Source organism: Anabas testudineus, chromosome 13 (assembly GCF_900324465.2).
Source record: "Anabas testudineus chromosome 13, fAnaTes1.2, whole genome shotgun sequence".
In the NCBI taxonomy this organism is placed as follows: Eukaryota; Metazoa; Chordata; class Actinopteri; order Anabantiformes; family Anabantidae; genus Anabas; species Anabas testudineus.
The window spans coordinates 2,396,721-2,412,214 of NC_046622.1; the positions used below are offsets into that span (position 1 = coordinate 2,396,721).

The 15,494-nt window shown below is 39.5% G+C and overlaps 1 protein-coding gene across 1 annotated transcript; it reads right to left on the reverse strand.

The window, feature by feature from the left end:
* Window positions 1-5,047: 5,047 nt before the first annotated feature.
* On the reverse strand, window positions 5,048-11,185 carry dcun1d5 (DCN1, defective in cullin neddylation 1, domain containing 5 (S. cerevisiae)). The gene is made up of 10 exons (XM_026371076.1): window positions 11,093-11,185; window positions 8,647-8,697; window positions 8,462-8,504; window positions 8,273-8,372; window positions 7,412-7,577; window positions 7,227-7,318; window positions 6,757-6,865; window positions 5,832-5,936; window positions 5,641-5,743; window positions 5,048-5,505 (listed from the first exon to the last, which is right to left on the reverse strand). The coding sequence occupies exons 4-10, from the start codon at window positions 8,338-8,340 to the stop codon at window positions 5,450-5,452; spliced, it is 699 nt and encodes a 232-aa protein (XP_026226861.1). The 5' UTR covers window positions 8,341-8,372; window positions 8,462-8,504; window positions 8,647-8,697; window positions 11,093-11,185; the 3' UTR covers window positions 5,048-5,449.
* Window positions 11,186-15,494: the final 4,309 nt, after the last annotated feature.

A 15,494-nucleotide genomic window follows, 5' to 3' on the forward strand; every position in this document is an offset into this window, starting at 1 on the left:
TATTTGACCAGTTATCTTGCTGCTAAATGAAGCAGCAGGTGGTTGTTTGATGATCGTCAACTCCTGTTTGGTTGTATTTGAATATAAAATACAACCATTTATACACAGAGGTCTCATATGTTCTGCTCAATGTGCAACACAGTTCTCAGACGTCAGCGTATTAAAAACCCTCCAAACAAAGTGTAGAGGAAACAGAACAGAAGAGACCCATTAGAAACATCTGCAACATTTTATGACAAGTGGAAGGAATTTACTGGGACCAAATGAAAAGGTTTCTCTCTGTGCTTTTGTTGTGCATGGCTGACATCTGGTGGGTTACAGAAATAACTGATCTGTGCTGCAAAGTGTGTCTCATGGTGTTGTCGCTGTTGTGCTCTGGATAAAACTGCTCCAGTCTCCACAAAGCGTGTTGGAGAACTGTGTGCTGCCGTCTTAGACAGGTTCAGTCCAACTGTGATCTGATCTTCAGAAATCTGCTTAGAATAACAAATTAACACTTTCAATTAGTTCTGATGCAATATTTCCCACTGTCACCGTCTATGTATTTAGAACAAGAAAACAGTGGCTGCAGGTGAATTTATTGGATCAAATATGATATTTAACGGATAAACCTCGAGGAGATCTGCTTAAATTTTATTATAGCACAAAATCTTAAGCAGCCTATTTTTTTTATTGTTTTACAAAACAGCTTTTTATTTAAGTCCCCAGGCTTCACTGTTGCTGAAAGAGCTGAGAACTGGTTTTTGTACAGATAGAAGGTGTTTTTATAAAACAGCAGCTCCGTCTCTTTGATGTTATTAATCTTTAACATCACCACAGGAGAAGACATCAACTGTGTCATGTGAGAAACTGCACTTTACTCTTTGCCAGAGGAAAATTTTACACCAGCAAATCCATCAGAAAGTGTGTCTACACCTGACAAGGGAAACACGGGCGCATTTAGAAGAACTTATACAAGATTCACAGGTAAATATCACACACTGTTCATCACACCATACGTGACAGGTAGTCAGCTGCACATATGCAGCTCATGCACTCATGTTTGTGTGGTCTATTACATTAGTTTGAGCTGAACTGTAAAACAATTCTTAAATCTTAAAGAGCATCACATGATCCTACTGGCTTATTTCTCTAAGGAAAAATACTGTACATTCACACAGCTGGGAATAAAAAGAAGTTGGTCTCTATCTCAATTACACTTTTACACTTAAAGTTACATTAATTGTTTTTAGCAACTTAACATATTAGGACTGTAGAGTATGAAGTTGATCTGTAGGTAAAGGTAACTCCAACATTTAACTTTCTGTAACTGCTGTACTAAACAATCACATGATTTACATCCATTGTTAATATAAAAATACTGATTAGTTCAGATCTGTTTTGCATAATTTTCTCATTTACTCAACTCTTATTTTCTCTGCAGGTTTAAAATGTTTAACAGGTGGTTAACTTTCACAGCTCTTCTGGCTGTGAATGCACAAAGAGCAGCTATTTGCCAGGACACTGTGAGCATTGCACCGACCTGCAGGGTCAAAGGTCATCCACAGGAACAGCTGACTTTAAACTGTGGAGATGGAAAAAAGACAGGTTAGTAAAAAAAAAAGAGTTTTGCCTGCACAAACATGAGCTTTATCCATGTAATATGTCTTAATACAGTAAACTCGATGTACGGTTTGATTTTCACATTTAACTTTAGGAAAACTATCGCATATCAGCAAACTTTCAGTTTTTGCACGGCCATCACACCAGCAGCATCGGCCTCTTACCAAGAGCTCCTGTTTTATTATTTAGTGAATCTCTAGCACCACAATCTGTTTATATTTCTGACTATTGTTTGTCTTTGTCTTTTCTTTCTTTCTCGGTTTGTGTATTAAACAACGTTCGTGCACCAACTCACAAAGACAAATCTCTTTTATGTGGAAACCTGCCGTATGAACATACAGTATTTCTCAGTTCTGTATCTACATCTTTAACTGCTCCACCTCTCATGTCCAGGTGTTGTCCAGTATTGGTACACCCCCTTTGGAGAGCTTCAGAGCCACAGTTTCCAAAGTAAACTGGACCCTGTCTTCATGCACCGTAACGGGAGCCTTGTGATCCCTAACAGCAGCGTTCTCCACAGTGGCCTGTACTACTGCCTCCTGCAGCACACACAGGAAACAACACTGTGGCCCTATGAGCTCCACATTGGTCAGAACCATCAAAAGAACCAAGAACTTGACGAATATGAGCAAAGCAGCAGCTGTGCTAAGATCAGGCTCAGCAGGGACGTTGGATCTGAAGGGGAGAAGCAGGACGGAGTTTCAGATGAGGAGTTTGCAGCAGCTGTAGCAGCTTCAGTGCTGCTGACATTCGTGTTGGGCTTCAGCACGGGAGCTCTGACCAGGACTCATGTCCTCAGGTATGTTCAGAGCCACCACCTCCGACCTTTTATTCAGATTTAACATATATTTATTATATATTCAGTTTCGATGTAAGTTTAAAACCATGGTCAGCTTAGTGGACAGGAGAGAATACACTCATCTAAAAGAATGAGTTAATCAAACTTCACATCCCTGATGACAGTACTGTTGTGTCATGGACATGTTTTTACTACTCACACAGTTTACTGTGATTTAGTGGAATCGATTTTTCCTTGTATCTTGGCTGCTAACTCTTAAGCAAACATTGATGTTTGAAATTCAATAAATAATCAAATTAAATCATAAATAATGATAGTTAGACCTTATCACACAGTTAATCCTAATTCTGGCAGGAAGAATCTAAGCTGTAAAGATGATGTTATAATTACAATGTCCCACTTCATTTCCCCTCAGGTGTTTAGGGGCTGTCACTAGGAAGCTGCGATCACCACGGCAACAAACTGATACTATGAACTGTGATTCTGACATCACCATGACAACTGTGCCCCCCATATCCCAGGCCTTTGAGATGGTTCAGGGGCAGGATGACGACTCTGTTAAATGCTCAAGCATCGATACAGCGACTTCGTCATCAGCCTCCTCTCCACCTGCCAAACCTCAAAGAAGCTTCAGGCACAAACGAGAGGAGCAGCAGGAAACCCCTGCGTATCTGGAGGGAGGTGACTACAAGAAAGAGGAGAGGAAGATGGAGGAAGAGGAGGAGGCAGGAAGGAGTGTGGAGGAGAAGAGTAAAGGGGAGGAGGACAGAGGAGGCAGAGGGAGTGGAAGTGAAGCAGATGAAGAAACAAGCAGTGAGGACAGAGAGGAGAAAGATGGAGGACAGAGCAAGGAGGAAAAGAAGGAATATGGAGGGGAGGTAGAGGAGGAGGCAGAGGAGGAGGCAGAGGAGGATGGAGAGCAGGACAGAGGAAGTGAGGAGGCAGCAGGTGGTTGCAAGGAGAAAAGAAAAGGAGATGAGGAGAGTGAGGAGGAGAAAGGATGCAGAGATGAGAAAGGAGGAGATGATGACATGACGAGCAGAGAGGAAGGATCTTCCAGAGGTTCTCAACATTCATCAACAGACACAGAAGACGATGAAGAAACACAGGAGGACTCGACAAATGGCATCATGGGAGGAGGTGAAGAAGCGGTGACCTCCCCGCCTTGCCCAGCACGTCGCAGCCGCGTCATTCGCCTGTACCAGTACGACGAGGACGGCCAGCGATACTGCCACCTCCCAGACCCCACCCCTGATGATCCAGGTCCCTTCCCCAGACCCAGGCCGAGGTCCATCTCTCTGTCACGCCTCAACACCATTATGGCTGCTGCCGCAGGGCCACTGGACCAACGAGAGACAGGGAGGGAAGAAAAAGAGGGGAGGACACACTTCCACATGGACATATAACACACACAACTGAGAGTGGAGGAAATTAGGACGTGGGAGGAGTGTTTTCATCTTCAGCAGGAGCCACAGATGCTGTGGAGAGTCCTGATGACTGAGACACAGTCGGCTTTTACTTAGGATTTTAAAATCATCATAATGCAGTCATTGAACAGTTCAGTACCCTCATCTCTGTGGTCGTTTAGTTTGAATAATCTTTTACAAAAAAAGCCCCAAACTGACGTTGACATCTTCAGAGACCTCGTTTATATCTAAAACTAACGATTTTTAAGATTTTGTGTCAAATATGACAAAGAGCAGCAGAAAATCCAGCGAGAAGCAAAAAAAACAAAGAACATTCAAATCATCAAAAATATATCTATAGGAAATATTTAAAAGGCTTCATTTTGAATGTCAAAGGGCATTTCAACCATTAGTTTTCATGAGCTACTTGTCGTTCATCTTCCAGAGCACATTAAGGTTTCTGGATTTAATGGACGTGAGTGGCAGTGAGCATGAGGCCTCTTCTCTCTTATGTCACTGATTAATGTTCAGTCAACCAACTAACTGATGAATTGTTGCAGCTTTATAAACTTTGCTATACTGGCCGCATTCTTCTGTGTAAGTGTGAAACAAAGGATTTAGGCAGCTCGGACGTAGCATTGGATAATTTATTGTGTAGTTTTGCTCCCAGTAGGTGTTAAAGTTCATCAGCCGGCACTTTATTGATGGATGGATGGATGTTGACAATCAAAAGTGTCCTAATCACTACAGTCAGTGCTCATATATACACTAAAGCAGCTTTAGTTACTGCTCAATTCTCCTGTTTAGAACTGCCACTAAGAGAAGCTTCCCTTCAGTGGAAGGAATGGAGGAAAAATGTCTAAAGCTAAAATAAGGCTTCAGCAGTCTGGACTCATCAAATCAAAGTTAGTCTGCAAACCGTAAAAATTCTTCTTTGTGGTTTCCTGTTCAGTTGCAGTGGGGGGGGGGGGGGGGGGGGTCTAAAAATCAGGATATTGTTAAAATTTAAGTCTCATTCTGTCGTCATTGGTAGCGGGCAATATACACGTAAAACTACATGATACTTTAATAGTAACTTTATGGGAACGTTATGTTGGTACAATGGTACAATTTACTATTCAGTATAAAGGTCTTCTTGATGAGCACTTCCTGAATGGATCATGTGTCTTTTTAACACCGTTTCTGTGCTTTAATGTTTGGAGAAGGACACCTATTGTACCAATTACTGAAAAGCAGCTCGTCATATTTCCAGTTCCTTTTTATTACTGTGAAAACATCTATAAACAAGACACAAAATGGGAAAAAAATAATTACTGTATCAAGAAAACAAACTCCACAGCTCTTTTCTCAGTTCTTCTGTTTGTTTCCTTGTTTTACAAACCTTTCTTTAAATTAACGCTATAAAAAGTCTACTCGGTGAGAGGCTTCTTGATAACAGCTGGCTGACGATGCACAGAGACGATTTCTGATGGGATGTGGGAGCTCCCAGAGTCCACAGCGATGACTGTCTATATTGTTGTGCGTGCTGGTGAGGTCTGAGACCACTGTTTTCCTTATTCTTGAACGGTAAAGAGATTCCTCCGGTTAATGGTTTGTGTTATTCTCTCCCTCTTTCTCCTTTTTGGTATTGTGATGCTGTCTGCTACGATGCCCACCAAGCTTTCCGCCACTCCACAAACTCGTCTAGCAGCACTGGCCCTGCAGAAACAACATCATAATATAGATCCTGAGACTTTTTTGGCTCAACCTGATAAATAATGTCGCTCAGAACAACTAATGACTTAGACAAAGTTGGGAAAGTGGATACTGTAAAACCCAACGTGTTAAACTCACAAGCTCCATCTTCATCGTAGTTACTGAGGTCTGTGTTGATGGTCCTGCTGAACTCCAGAACATTATACCACTGGTCCTTATTCATCCCCTTGTACTTGGACTGCTGTGGGAGACAAGAGAAGGGGTAGGGGGTGAGGAGAAGAAGCCTTTTCTCCAGTTAATCTATACAAACAGGAGCAAAAGGGATTTACCTCCAGGAACTGGTGAAACACTGGGAAGAGAGGCCACGTCCTCCCCAGCAGCAATGCCAGCATGGATTTAGCCGTGTCCATGTCCAGACTCCTCTGGTCCTTATCCTGAGCACACAAAGACAAAACAGTGATAAGAGGTGACAGTTGTTATCGCATTTCATCTGAGCTCTCAGGTCAAAGTTTATCTGAAAAACAGAAAATTAAGTTAAGTCCAAGTCAATTCCTACAGATTAATTGTTCTTATATGTTGCGTTTGCCTCGGCAGGCAGATTCACTGCATCAATTCAAGTGCTCTTAATTTCTAAAGTCAATCAATGCGTGCGGCTGCACAGATGTTTTCAAACTTAACTTATTTAGTCCAGTTAGATGTTTTGTTTAACCTCTAAGTGTGGTTCTTTTGAGCAAGTCCGAAGCAATTCACTGATTGTGGTCTTCTGCTGCCATAGTTTTGTTGGTGTATCACCAAGATAATTACCACAATTATGTTCATGTGACAACTGCTTTATCTTGCACAGGACTTCTTTCAGCTGGAAGTTACCCAACACAGAGAGGCATAATGAAATACAAAACCAGGAAGCCTAGTTTCCAGCTCAATAGATCCATAGTCTAAAGGCAGATTTCAAACACTGGAAATATGGTTATGATGATACTATCAAGAGGATCTAGATTACATTACATTAGTTTATAGTACATAGTAAACAGAAGTAGTAATGCATTCACGTTATTAGGTAATCTACCAAGAATGTGCTGTGTTCAACTTTAACACCTGTCTGTAAAAGTGCAAAGTTTAAACCCTTCTTCTTCACTCTGCCTGTGGATAGTTGTCATCATACAAAACACACCCAGTAGTGTTGTCAGAGGATTCTGGGTTGATCTTTAGTTGACCACCAGGGGTCAGCAAAACAACAAACACAGGCCAACTTACTCTGGCAAAGTCGAAGGCATATCTGTAGATATTTTTGAAGATGACCGAGTCGTTGAGCTCACTGCGCAGGTAGTCCAGTTTGTTCTGTAACCTCTCTGTACAGTCGCACCTGCAAGTAGCCAAAGGACCATGAGTAAAATGCACACACACAAAACAACTAAAAGAGTGATGTGAGAAGCCTGAGAATTGACAGAAGTCAGACAGGTTTGTGTGAACACAAATGTTTTCATGCTTCTTTTAATTTCTAATCTTTGTGGATGCCACAGCGTCTCTCAACAGAGTTCAAGGACCTTCAAAAAAGAAAAGTCCAAGAAGCCTGTTCCCCATCTGATGATCCATCGAGGACTGCACTGTGCACCTATCAAACGTGTGGTTCATATATCCATTGGCAATAAACTTCTATGAGTTTGAAAGGAACAAGGTCAGGATTCACTTGTCTCGTCCATTTTGAACATGAAACATTTTCTTACTGTAATAACGTCATTCCTCTGAGCCACTCCTCTTTGGTGAAGAATCCCATATTCACAGCTTCAAGATGCCAGGCTAAAACTAACATGATAATCTGCAAGAAAGAGAAAGTCTGAGTCTAAATTTAAAAATCGGCATCTGCGCATATAAACAGCTAAAAACTCCTGTGCCCAGGTCAGGGACTCACATTCTCTGGTTCCACACCAATGTCTTCACAGAACTTCTCCATGGCCTCTGGACCGACCACGTCATCAGGGCCAGCGTACTCATGGAACCAGGCCAGGCACTTCTTACTGGAAAATAGTTTCTCAGCACTGACCGACCTCGCCTCACGGATCTGAGGCCGGGTGAAGCTGCAACAAAATGTTTTACAATAAATAAATTTAGCAAAAAAGAAAGTCACAAAAACGACACTAACTTACATGTAGCTGATACAAGTTCTACAAGGTCAATAGAAATGTCCTTACTTTCACATTCCTTATACAGAGATTTAGTCTGTGATGAGTTACCACAGAAGTCTGACGTGAGTCAACTAAATAACACTGAAAATAAGAAGAGGGGTGCACTGCGTCTGCTGCCAGGTGAAAGAAAACTCTGCCAGCTGGTTTTTTTACTGCAGCGCTCACAGTCTGTCCTCTCCAGCAAAGAGCCTCTAACTCACAAACTACTCATGAGATGTTGGACTAACGTGCTATAAAACATAATAATGATTCAAACTGAGGTTAAATAAAACTGACAGATTAATGATAAAAACAATTAAGAGTTGAGAAGATTTTAAATTCAGCAGGTAGAGGATAGATATCCAAAAGTATACTGCGAGTAAATGGTAAATGAAATACACATATATGATGTTTCTCTGGCCTCTCATTCACCCACTCACACATGCAAGGTGCTGGCTTGGCCCACCGGGAGCAACTCAGGTTTCACTGTCTTGGCCAAGAACATTTGGGCTGATGAACCAAAGGAGCTAGAAACTGAATCACCAACTCTGTGACTGGTGGACGACCTGCGTAACCTCCTGAGCTCACAGCCGAATGTGTTTGTTTACCTTGTAATTTTACACTTGCGCTCATGATCATCTGCATCAGGGAGCTTCCTCTTCTTCTTCACAGGCATCGTTGAACCTTTAACGGGCTTCACTAGCTGGGCTACACATAAGAAAAACAAGATAACAGCAGGGGTAGTGAGATAACACATCTGCAGGCCTGTGATTACAGTTGAGGATAAAATAAAATACCTGTGTATCTCCGGCTGCCTTGTCCATTCAGGTCTAAGAGATTCTGGAATAAAATGTTCAAAACCTCAGATAAAAACATCTCAGTACAGTGAAATGCCAGAGATTCAGGTGAAATGTTCTCAGTAGTCTTATCACTGTGTAAAGAATCATTTTTGGTCTGCCACAATTACAAAATAACCACTTACAAGCTTATCCAGCGTTTCGGATGTCTTACTGCCAGATGGCACAGGTTGTTCCTGTGGAGACACAATCAACAGAATGTGGCTAATGTCAAGACAAAGGGAACAGTCAAAACATCTACAAACATAATGCACATGCTAGACATTACAGACTTTACCGTGTCGTTTTTAAAACCCAGTTGAAGGTCTTGGTTACATGTGACAATACAACATCTCATTAAGCACAAACTAAATGTGAATTGGCTCAAACAATTGCTGTGAATGTGGCATTTAGTGGGAAACAAATCATTACAACAATCTGCATTCATGTGCAGCAGTGGCACAAATGTAAATCCAAACACAAACATGCTGTACTGCACATGAATGCAGCATACTAAAGCAGAGGCTCACAGACCACCAAGGCCCCAGACTTGGTGGATGCAAGTACACAGACTCAAATATCAACTCCTGGTTCAGCTGACATTAACACAGTTAACCTACTCACGTTTGCTCTTTTGCACCTGTGGAGGGGATCAAACGCTGTCCACAAGCTGGTGGTACAGACTACTGAACACTAAAGTATTTCCACGACCAGAGTAGTAAACAGGTTATGTGTGGAGTAATGTGTTCTGGTGCCAACTGCTGCACGGTACTTATTACAAAGAAGGAAGAAAAAAGCTATTTCAATGAAGTATTCATTTTATTTAGCTTCATTTGAGGTTAACCTAGACGCATGGAGTGGGATTTCTCACTACAACAATAGCAACGCTTAAACTGCAGCTTGCCCCTGTATCACATGAGGATTTCTCAAAAGATGAATGCAACAACGTGCAAAAAGGATCTTCCGCAGCTTGAAGCACTTGCATACCTGCATGAACCATGTTTGGGGCCTTAGTCATCTGTCAGCTGCTGCTTTTGTACATTGTGTTGAGGGACAGTACATTGTGTAATACTACTACGAACACAGTGTTACTTACTTTGCATAAATATTAACAATACTGTTCTAAATTTGCATGTGCCATGGAGTAATAATGTACAGTGTACAAGACAGTGAATGTGTGCCTCACTGTTAAACCCACAATATAAAAAAAATATACATATTATATAATAATAATAATAATAATAATAATAATAATAATAATAATAATAATAAGAAGAAGAAGAAGAAGAAGAAGAAGAAGAAGAAGAAGAAGAAGATAATTTTAACAATATCAAACATTTTATGGATAAAGGTATTTCAAAGACAAGTAAATGATCTGAATAAGAGCAGCAATAAAGACAAAAAAAGCTGAAGAGGTGGCTGAAAAAGGACAATAGGATTCTAATTAACTGGGAATCTGACAAGATTGATCTATGAAAATTTTCCCTTTAAATTGCTGATAACTTGAAGTTTCTATGGCCCAACAACAAAAAATATATATAGTTGCTAAGTTGCAGCGTCTGTTTTCAATTTTTAGATTACTGCAATTATGTTACTTGTATTTTTTATTTCACTTATTTATGCATTCAATTACTTTAGTTCATGGATCCATTTAGCATTTATTATGCTAAACAATTATGTTGTATTAACCACCTGTAAGAAAGTGAAGTGGTAAATCTACACGTTTACCAGCTGCAGTTTGTGCTCCAGAGACCAAAAAAAAAAAAAAAAACTAAACAACAAAAACACACCACAACAACAATCATTGGTGCTTAAAATAAATCAAATACTTTACTTTCTTAGAAGAAGTACTGTTGTGCTTAAAGTTAATTTAGGAGCACGTACTGTGTAGTTCAACCTAAATATAAAGAATTTTTCTGGGGATCCTGTGGGGGGGGGGGGCATTTTACCCGGGGGCTGCGTTTTCTAGCAATACGTCCATGGTCAGGATTTATATAAGGCAAATAAAAGGTGTAACGTTAAAAACGAAAATGACACGACTCCTGAATTTATTCTCTGGAAAATTTACTAAATTCCAAACTACAATGCACCACTGTTGTTATTCAGCTTAGTTTAGAAGACATTTAAATGGCTGAAATCATTTTGTTTATTAAACGACAGCGAGAGAAACATACGTCAGGTTTACAGAGTGAACACAACGTTAACATTCGTATAAAAATAAAAACTAAACACTCAAATTAACGATAAACGTTTTTACGACGCTTCCGTTGATGCTAGCTCAACAAGGCTAATTAATATACGAGGACAAATACTGCAAACTATGAGCAGATCTCCCACGTGGTCATCGATTGAATTAATCAGAAACTTTAATTAGAAAATTGTTAGTTTAACATTAACCTCTTCTGCTACGACACTTCTTTTGTTTGCTAGCTAGCGAAGCTACACTGCTAACATCAGCTAATTTGACAACATGTGTCTACAACCCGTCAAATCCGCCTAAAGCCAATTGACAGACAATATAAAACAGTTGTCTGTTTTATTAACTAATCCCATGTTATATTTTAACAACAGATAATACTCCCAAACACTTACTTTTTTCAGTTATCCAACACTCTAGCTGATAAATCAGGTCCACCTGCTTCTCTCTCACCGGGGTTTCGACTGTCGCCGGCGTTTCCGGTTTGCGGACGATACCACGTCTTTATGGGGGTGTCGTTTAAATAAACGTTCTCCTGTTAGGTAATTTATTGGATGAATGCATATTTATAAAGAACAGCAACAGACACAACACTGTATATTTAATATAAATAAAAAACACTGTTATATCAAAGTGTGAACAACGATAAAAAACGACTAAACGTAGGTTCCTCCCCGTCGGACCGAAAAAGTGAAACGCTCGTTTTTTTTTAAAGGAGCAATCCTTTATTTTTGGCTCCCACATGTTCGGTGAAAAACATTTGACTCAACATTTTAGTACAGACAGAACACTAAAGTAAAAATGGACTAAAAGGTAATCCACAAAAAGAAGAGGTACCACCTCATTTTTCTACAAATTACAAATAAAAATCATGTATTTCATGTATTTAATAATATTTAATAATAGAAGTTTGCAAAACCACCCACTGCTGATGTCTGCATCTGTTTTTAGGGACAATGTTGACAAGTCTTGAGGTTAAGAAAAAGTAAATTAACACATATTCTGTCTTTACAGTTGTCTTTATTTTGCCAGGAAATAAATTATTAAACTTTAAAAAATATTTCAATAAGCAAAACAAACGCAGCACATGTAAAGTGGTTGAACCACTCTTCCCCCACTCCAACAACACAACTTTATTGTCTTTACTTAACATTCTGCTGCTTTAGGCTGTGGCTGATTGTGTTTAGTTCAAGTTTTGTCATCACACAAAGGCTACAGGTGAGTTTGCCCCCGTATGCAGGACGGGCAGATGATTTAACATGAGACACAGACCGCGGCCTGGTCCATGGGCTAAAATCTCCTTTCAGCTCAATTGGAGTTAAACCGGACGTCTCTAACCAATCACTGAAAAAAAAGTGATTCAGTTCCACCAGCATATGCTGATTATTGATTAGACTGAATATCATACATTACCTACTGTCTAACATGACTTAAAATACAGAATGTCTAATAAAAAATTTAATAAACTAAGACCTGGTTGTTACAGAGGAGGGAACGGACACGTTGTCTCCTGTAAATACTTGGAATAAGTTCGAATGTATTTGTGTTTGGTGTCTTAAAGACTCTGGTTTGAAAGCTCGAGTGTGGGCTCAGATGTACTGAGTCATTAAGATTAGGATCTGGACCATCGAGGTGGACCAACAGAGTAACTGTAGAACAGGATGTGATCACATAATATAACAAAGGTGAAGTTACATAAAAACTCTAGAGACAAAACGGCTGCTGTTGTGAACATGTGAGAGCAGATTTGAAGCAGAAACATAGTATGGAAACACTGAGGTCGAGAGGTGTTGGTGATCTGTAACGTAGACTAAAACCTGCTTCTTAAGGCTGTAAAATGACTCTGAAATAGAATTTTCCTTCTGTTTCATTGTGTTCATATTTTAAAATATGTATTCTCAGCCACTGAATGTGTCACTATCGTTTATCAGCTTGTCTGTCAGATGTAAAGCTCTTTGAATTGCTTTACAAATAATGTCTTTGTGTTTAATAAAGCTACACATAATTAGTGTAAATCTGTGCTCCCATGTCTTTGTGTAACCTCACTGTTGTGTTTTTCTCCAAATTTACAAACCGTTTTTTCTCATGCAAATGTTTTACACACATTTACAAGCAGTGGTACAGTTTGCTTCACATGCACAATCACAGGTTTCTGTGCTTGTTAGAGCTTTTCCCACATGGAAACAACCTGGTATCAAAGCAGACATAATAAACCTCACAGCATCTGGATGTGACATCTGTAACAGGCCTGGTGTTTATACTGAATCATGAGCAGCATAAAGTAAAAAGACAGCAGAGGAGGAAATGGTTAAAGGGAAAATCTGCCCAAAAATATGTTTATCTGCCCAAAAATATGTTTATGGTCTTTTTCGTCAACCTGCCATAATTCATTTGAATTTTGTCTTATTATTTGATTCCACTGCTTTCAAATAATAATCATAAGTAGATGTATGATGTAGAAATATGAACACAGCCAATAGAAACTGTGTGAAACAACATCTGTTTTGTAGTTTTCTTCTGTTATGTAGTAATTGATCTCTGTGTCTCTCCAACAACAGATTAATTGATATTTAAAAGCGTCACTCTAAAGACCTCTGAACATGCTCAGGAACACAAAATGCACCAACTGCAGCACTTTCAATGACTGTTTTGGGGTTTTCACATCAGTCTGACAGAAACCCAAGTCTGGAAATCCTCACTGTTGTTAAAAGACAAAAAATAAATAATACATTTCATTCTCCACCTGTGTGTTTAAAAGTTATTCATTTTGTCTCTCTCTATTTTTTTTAAACCAATTGTGCCAAATGTATATCTGATTATTACCAATACTGGTGTTGTAGTAGCAGAAAAGCTTTTTCAGCATTTTTTCACTACATTACATTGAGACAAAGTAGACTGGAGAGTGTAGCAGTAAGATCACCGCCCGATCTTATCAGGGTTTAGTCAAGACCTGCCTTTGCCTTGTATCTTGTACCTCACTTGTACGTCGCTTTGGATAAAAGCTTCTGCCAAATGACTAAATGTGAAGTAGAAAGGAGTGGATCTCAGACCCATGTCAGCTCTATGAGCCGAAACATTAAACTAACAAAGTAACGTTCATTATATATAGAGAATAAATACAAACTAATTCCATCCACATTCACTGTTGTCGCTCGTCTTACTCACTGCTCACATCATTTTACGTTCATGTGAATAAGACAATTAGGGCAGCAGAACTTTCAGGACTGAACAATTCTGTGATTTTTTGCACTGATGGTGGAGGAAAGTGCTCTCCTGATGTCGGTGCACCTGAAAATATCATTTTATCTCTGCAGCTGTTTTGATTTTCTACTGTTTCTGCAGACAACAGAGATCATGTGCGTGAGCTACTGCAGGAATAATTATTTAAAACCTAAAATATATAATAAATACCAATGCAGCTACACAAGTCAGCGAGGGAGAAGGTCAACACTTTCCAAGAGCCCTTCAGTTCAGAACACACACAAAACACCACTAGTCTACTACGTCTGTGGGAAAAATAAAAAGTAAATCAACACGTTTTAACCTTTTCTGAGGGGAAGTAAAAGCTGGTAAAAACAAGAAACACAAGAAAAATAAAGCAGCATCTTCATTTCACACTTAGGTCTGATATCTTAGCCTGTGCTGCCCCACTTGTATTAAAATCCAAAATTAAAATTAAAATACATCATATGATTGTGGCATGTTATGGCCTCTAACACCCAGACTCACTGAACAGCCTGACAGCAGTGCAGAGATACTATTTATAAGTTATATGACAGAGGCTCTCTCTTCTAACCAATCACAGAGGGTCAATTATTTCAGCTTTACTGATACAATCTGTAGCTTCTTCATGTTTTTTGTTATGTCATAATAACTAATTCCTTAAAGGCTGGGAGGGGGGGGGGGGGCAGCACTGAGTACAGAGATTTAAGTCTTATGTCACCACATGTTTCATCCCAAAAGTTGAGAACTGTAGCTTTGACTTATAATGTGTAACAGACAAGTTTATCTTTTTGAGCAGGTCATAAGTAAAATGAGTCATAACTCCATAAGCTACGATATGCAACTAGCACTAGTTGAAGTGAGACTCGAAGCTGCTCCGCCTGCTCTGCTATGTTCTGCTACGCTGCACCACTCTCTGCCCAGCACTTCAGGTAGTCGTTCAGCTCAAGTTAAGAATTTTTTTCTTTTTCAAAGATGCCAAATTCTTTACTGTTGTGATGATGGGTAGTCGTATTAATAAATGCCAATTTTCCAAAATGGGATCCGAGTGTAAGCAGGAGAAATCAGTTAAAAACCAAATCTAACATCTGTGTTGCCGTTTTCCTGAGACGGGAAAAACAATCACTCATACACTCGTTAGTCCACTCAACAGTGAGCAGTAAATTAAGATTTACTGATCTGTGTGGATTTCTTTTACTCAAGTGTGTCACACAAGTCTTCTAATTTTACTTGATGAAATGGGGAATACTACGCGATTTTGTCTGTTTTGATTTTAACCATGCTCCTCTTTCAGATTTGCCACCAATGCAAAAAAGATCAATTAAAGTCATTTGCAAAAATCAGCAGTCTTCAGCTAAAACCAGCTTCCTGTATTTTTGTTCTTTTTTACTAATTTAAAGACTTGTACTGAACAGTTTTGAATTTATTTAAATTTTCTGTGCTGAAGTTTGTTATTCGTCAGTCATGCACAGATATATCTGTGTGTAGTACTGACTCCACTAAACAACGCAGACCAATTTGCGAAGATACAAATACAATGAAGTCAAAACTTTTCAGACCTTATGTTCTATTGGA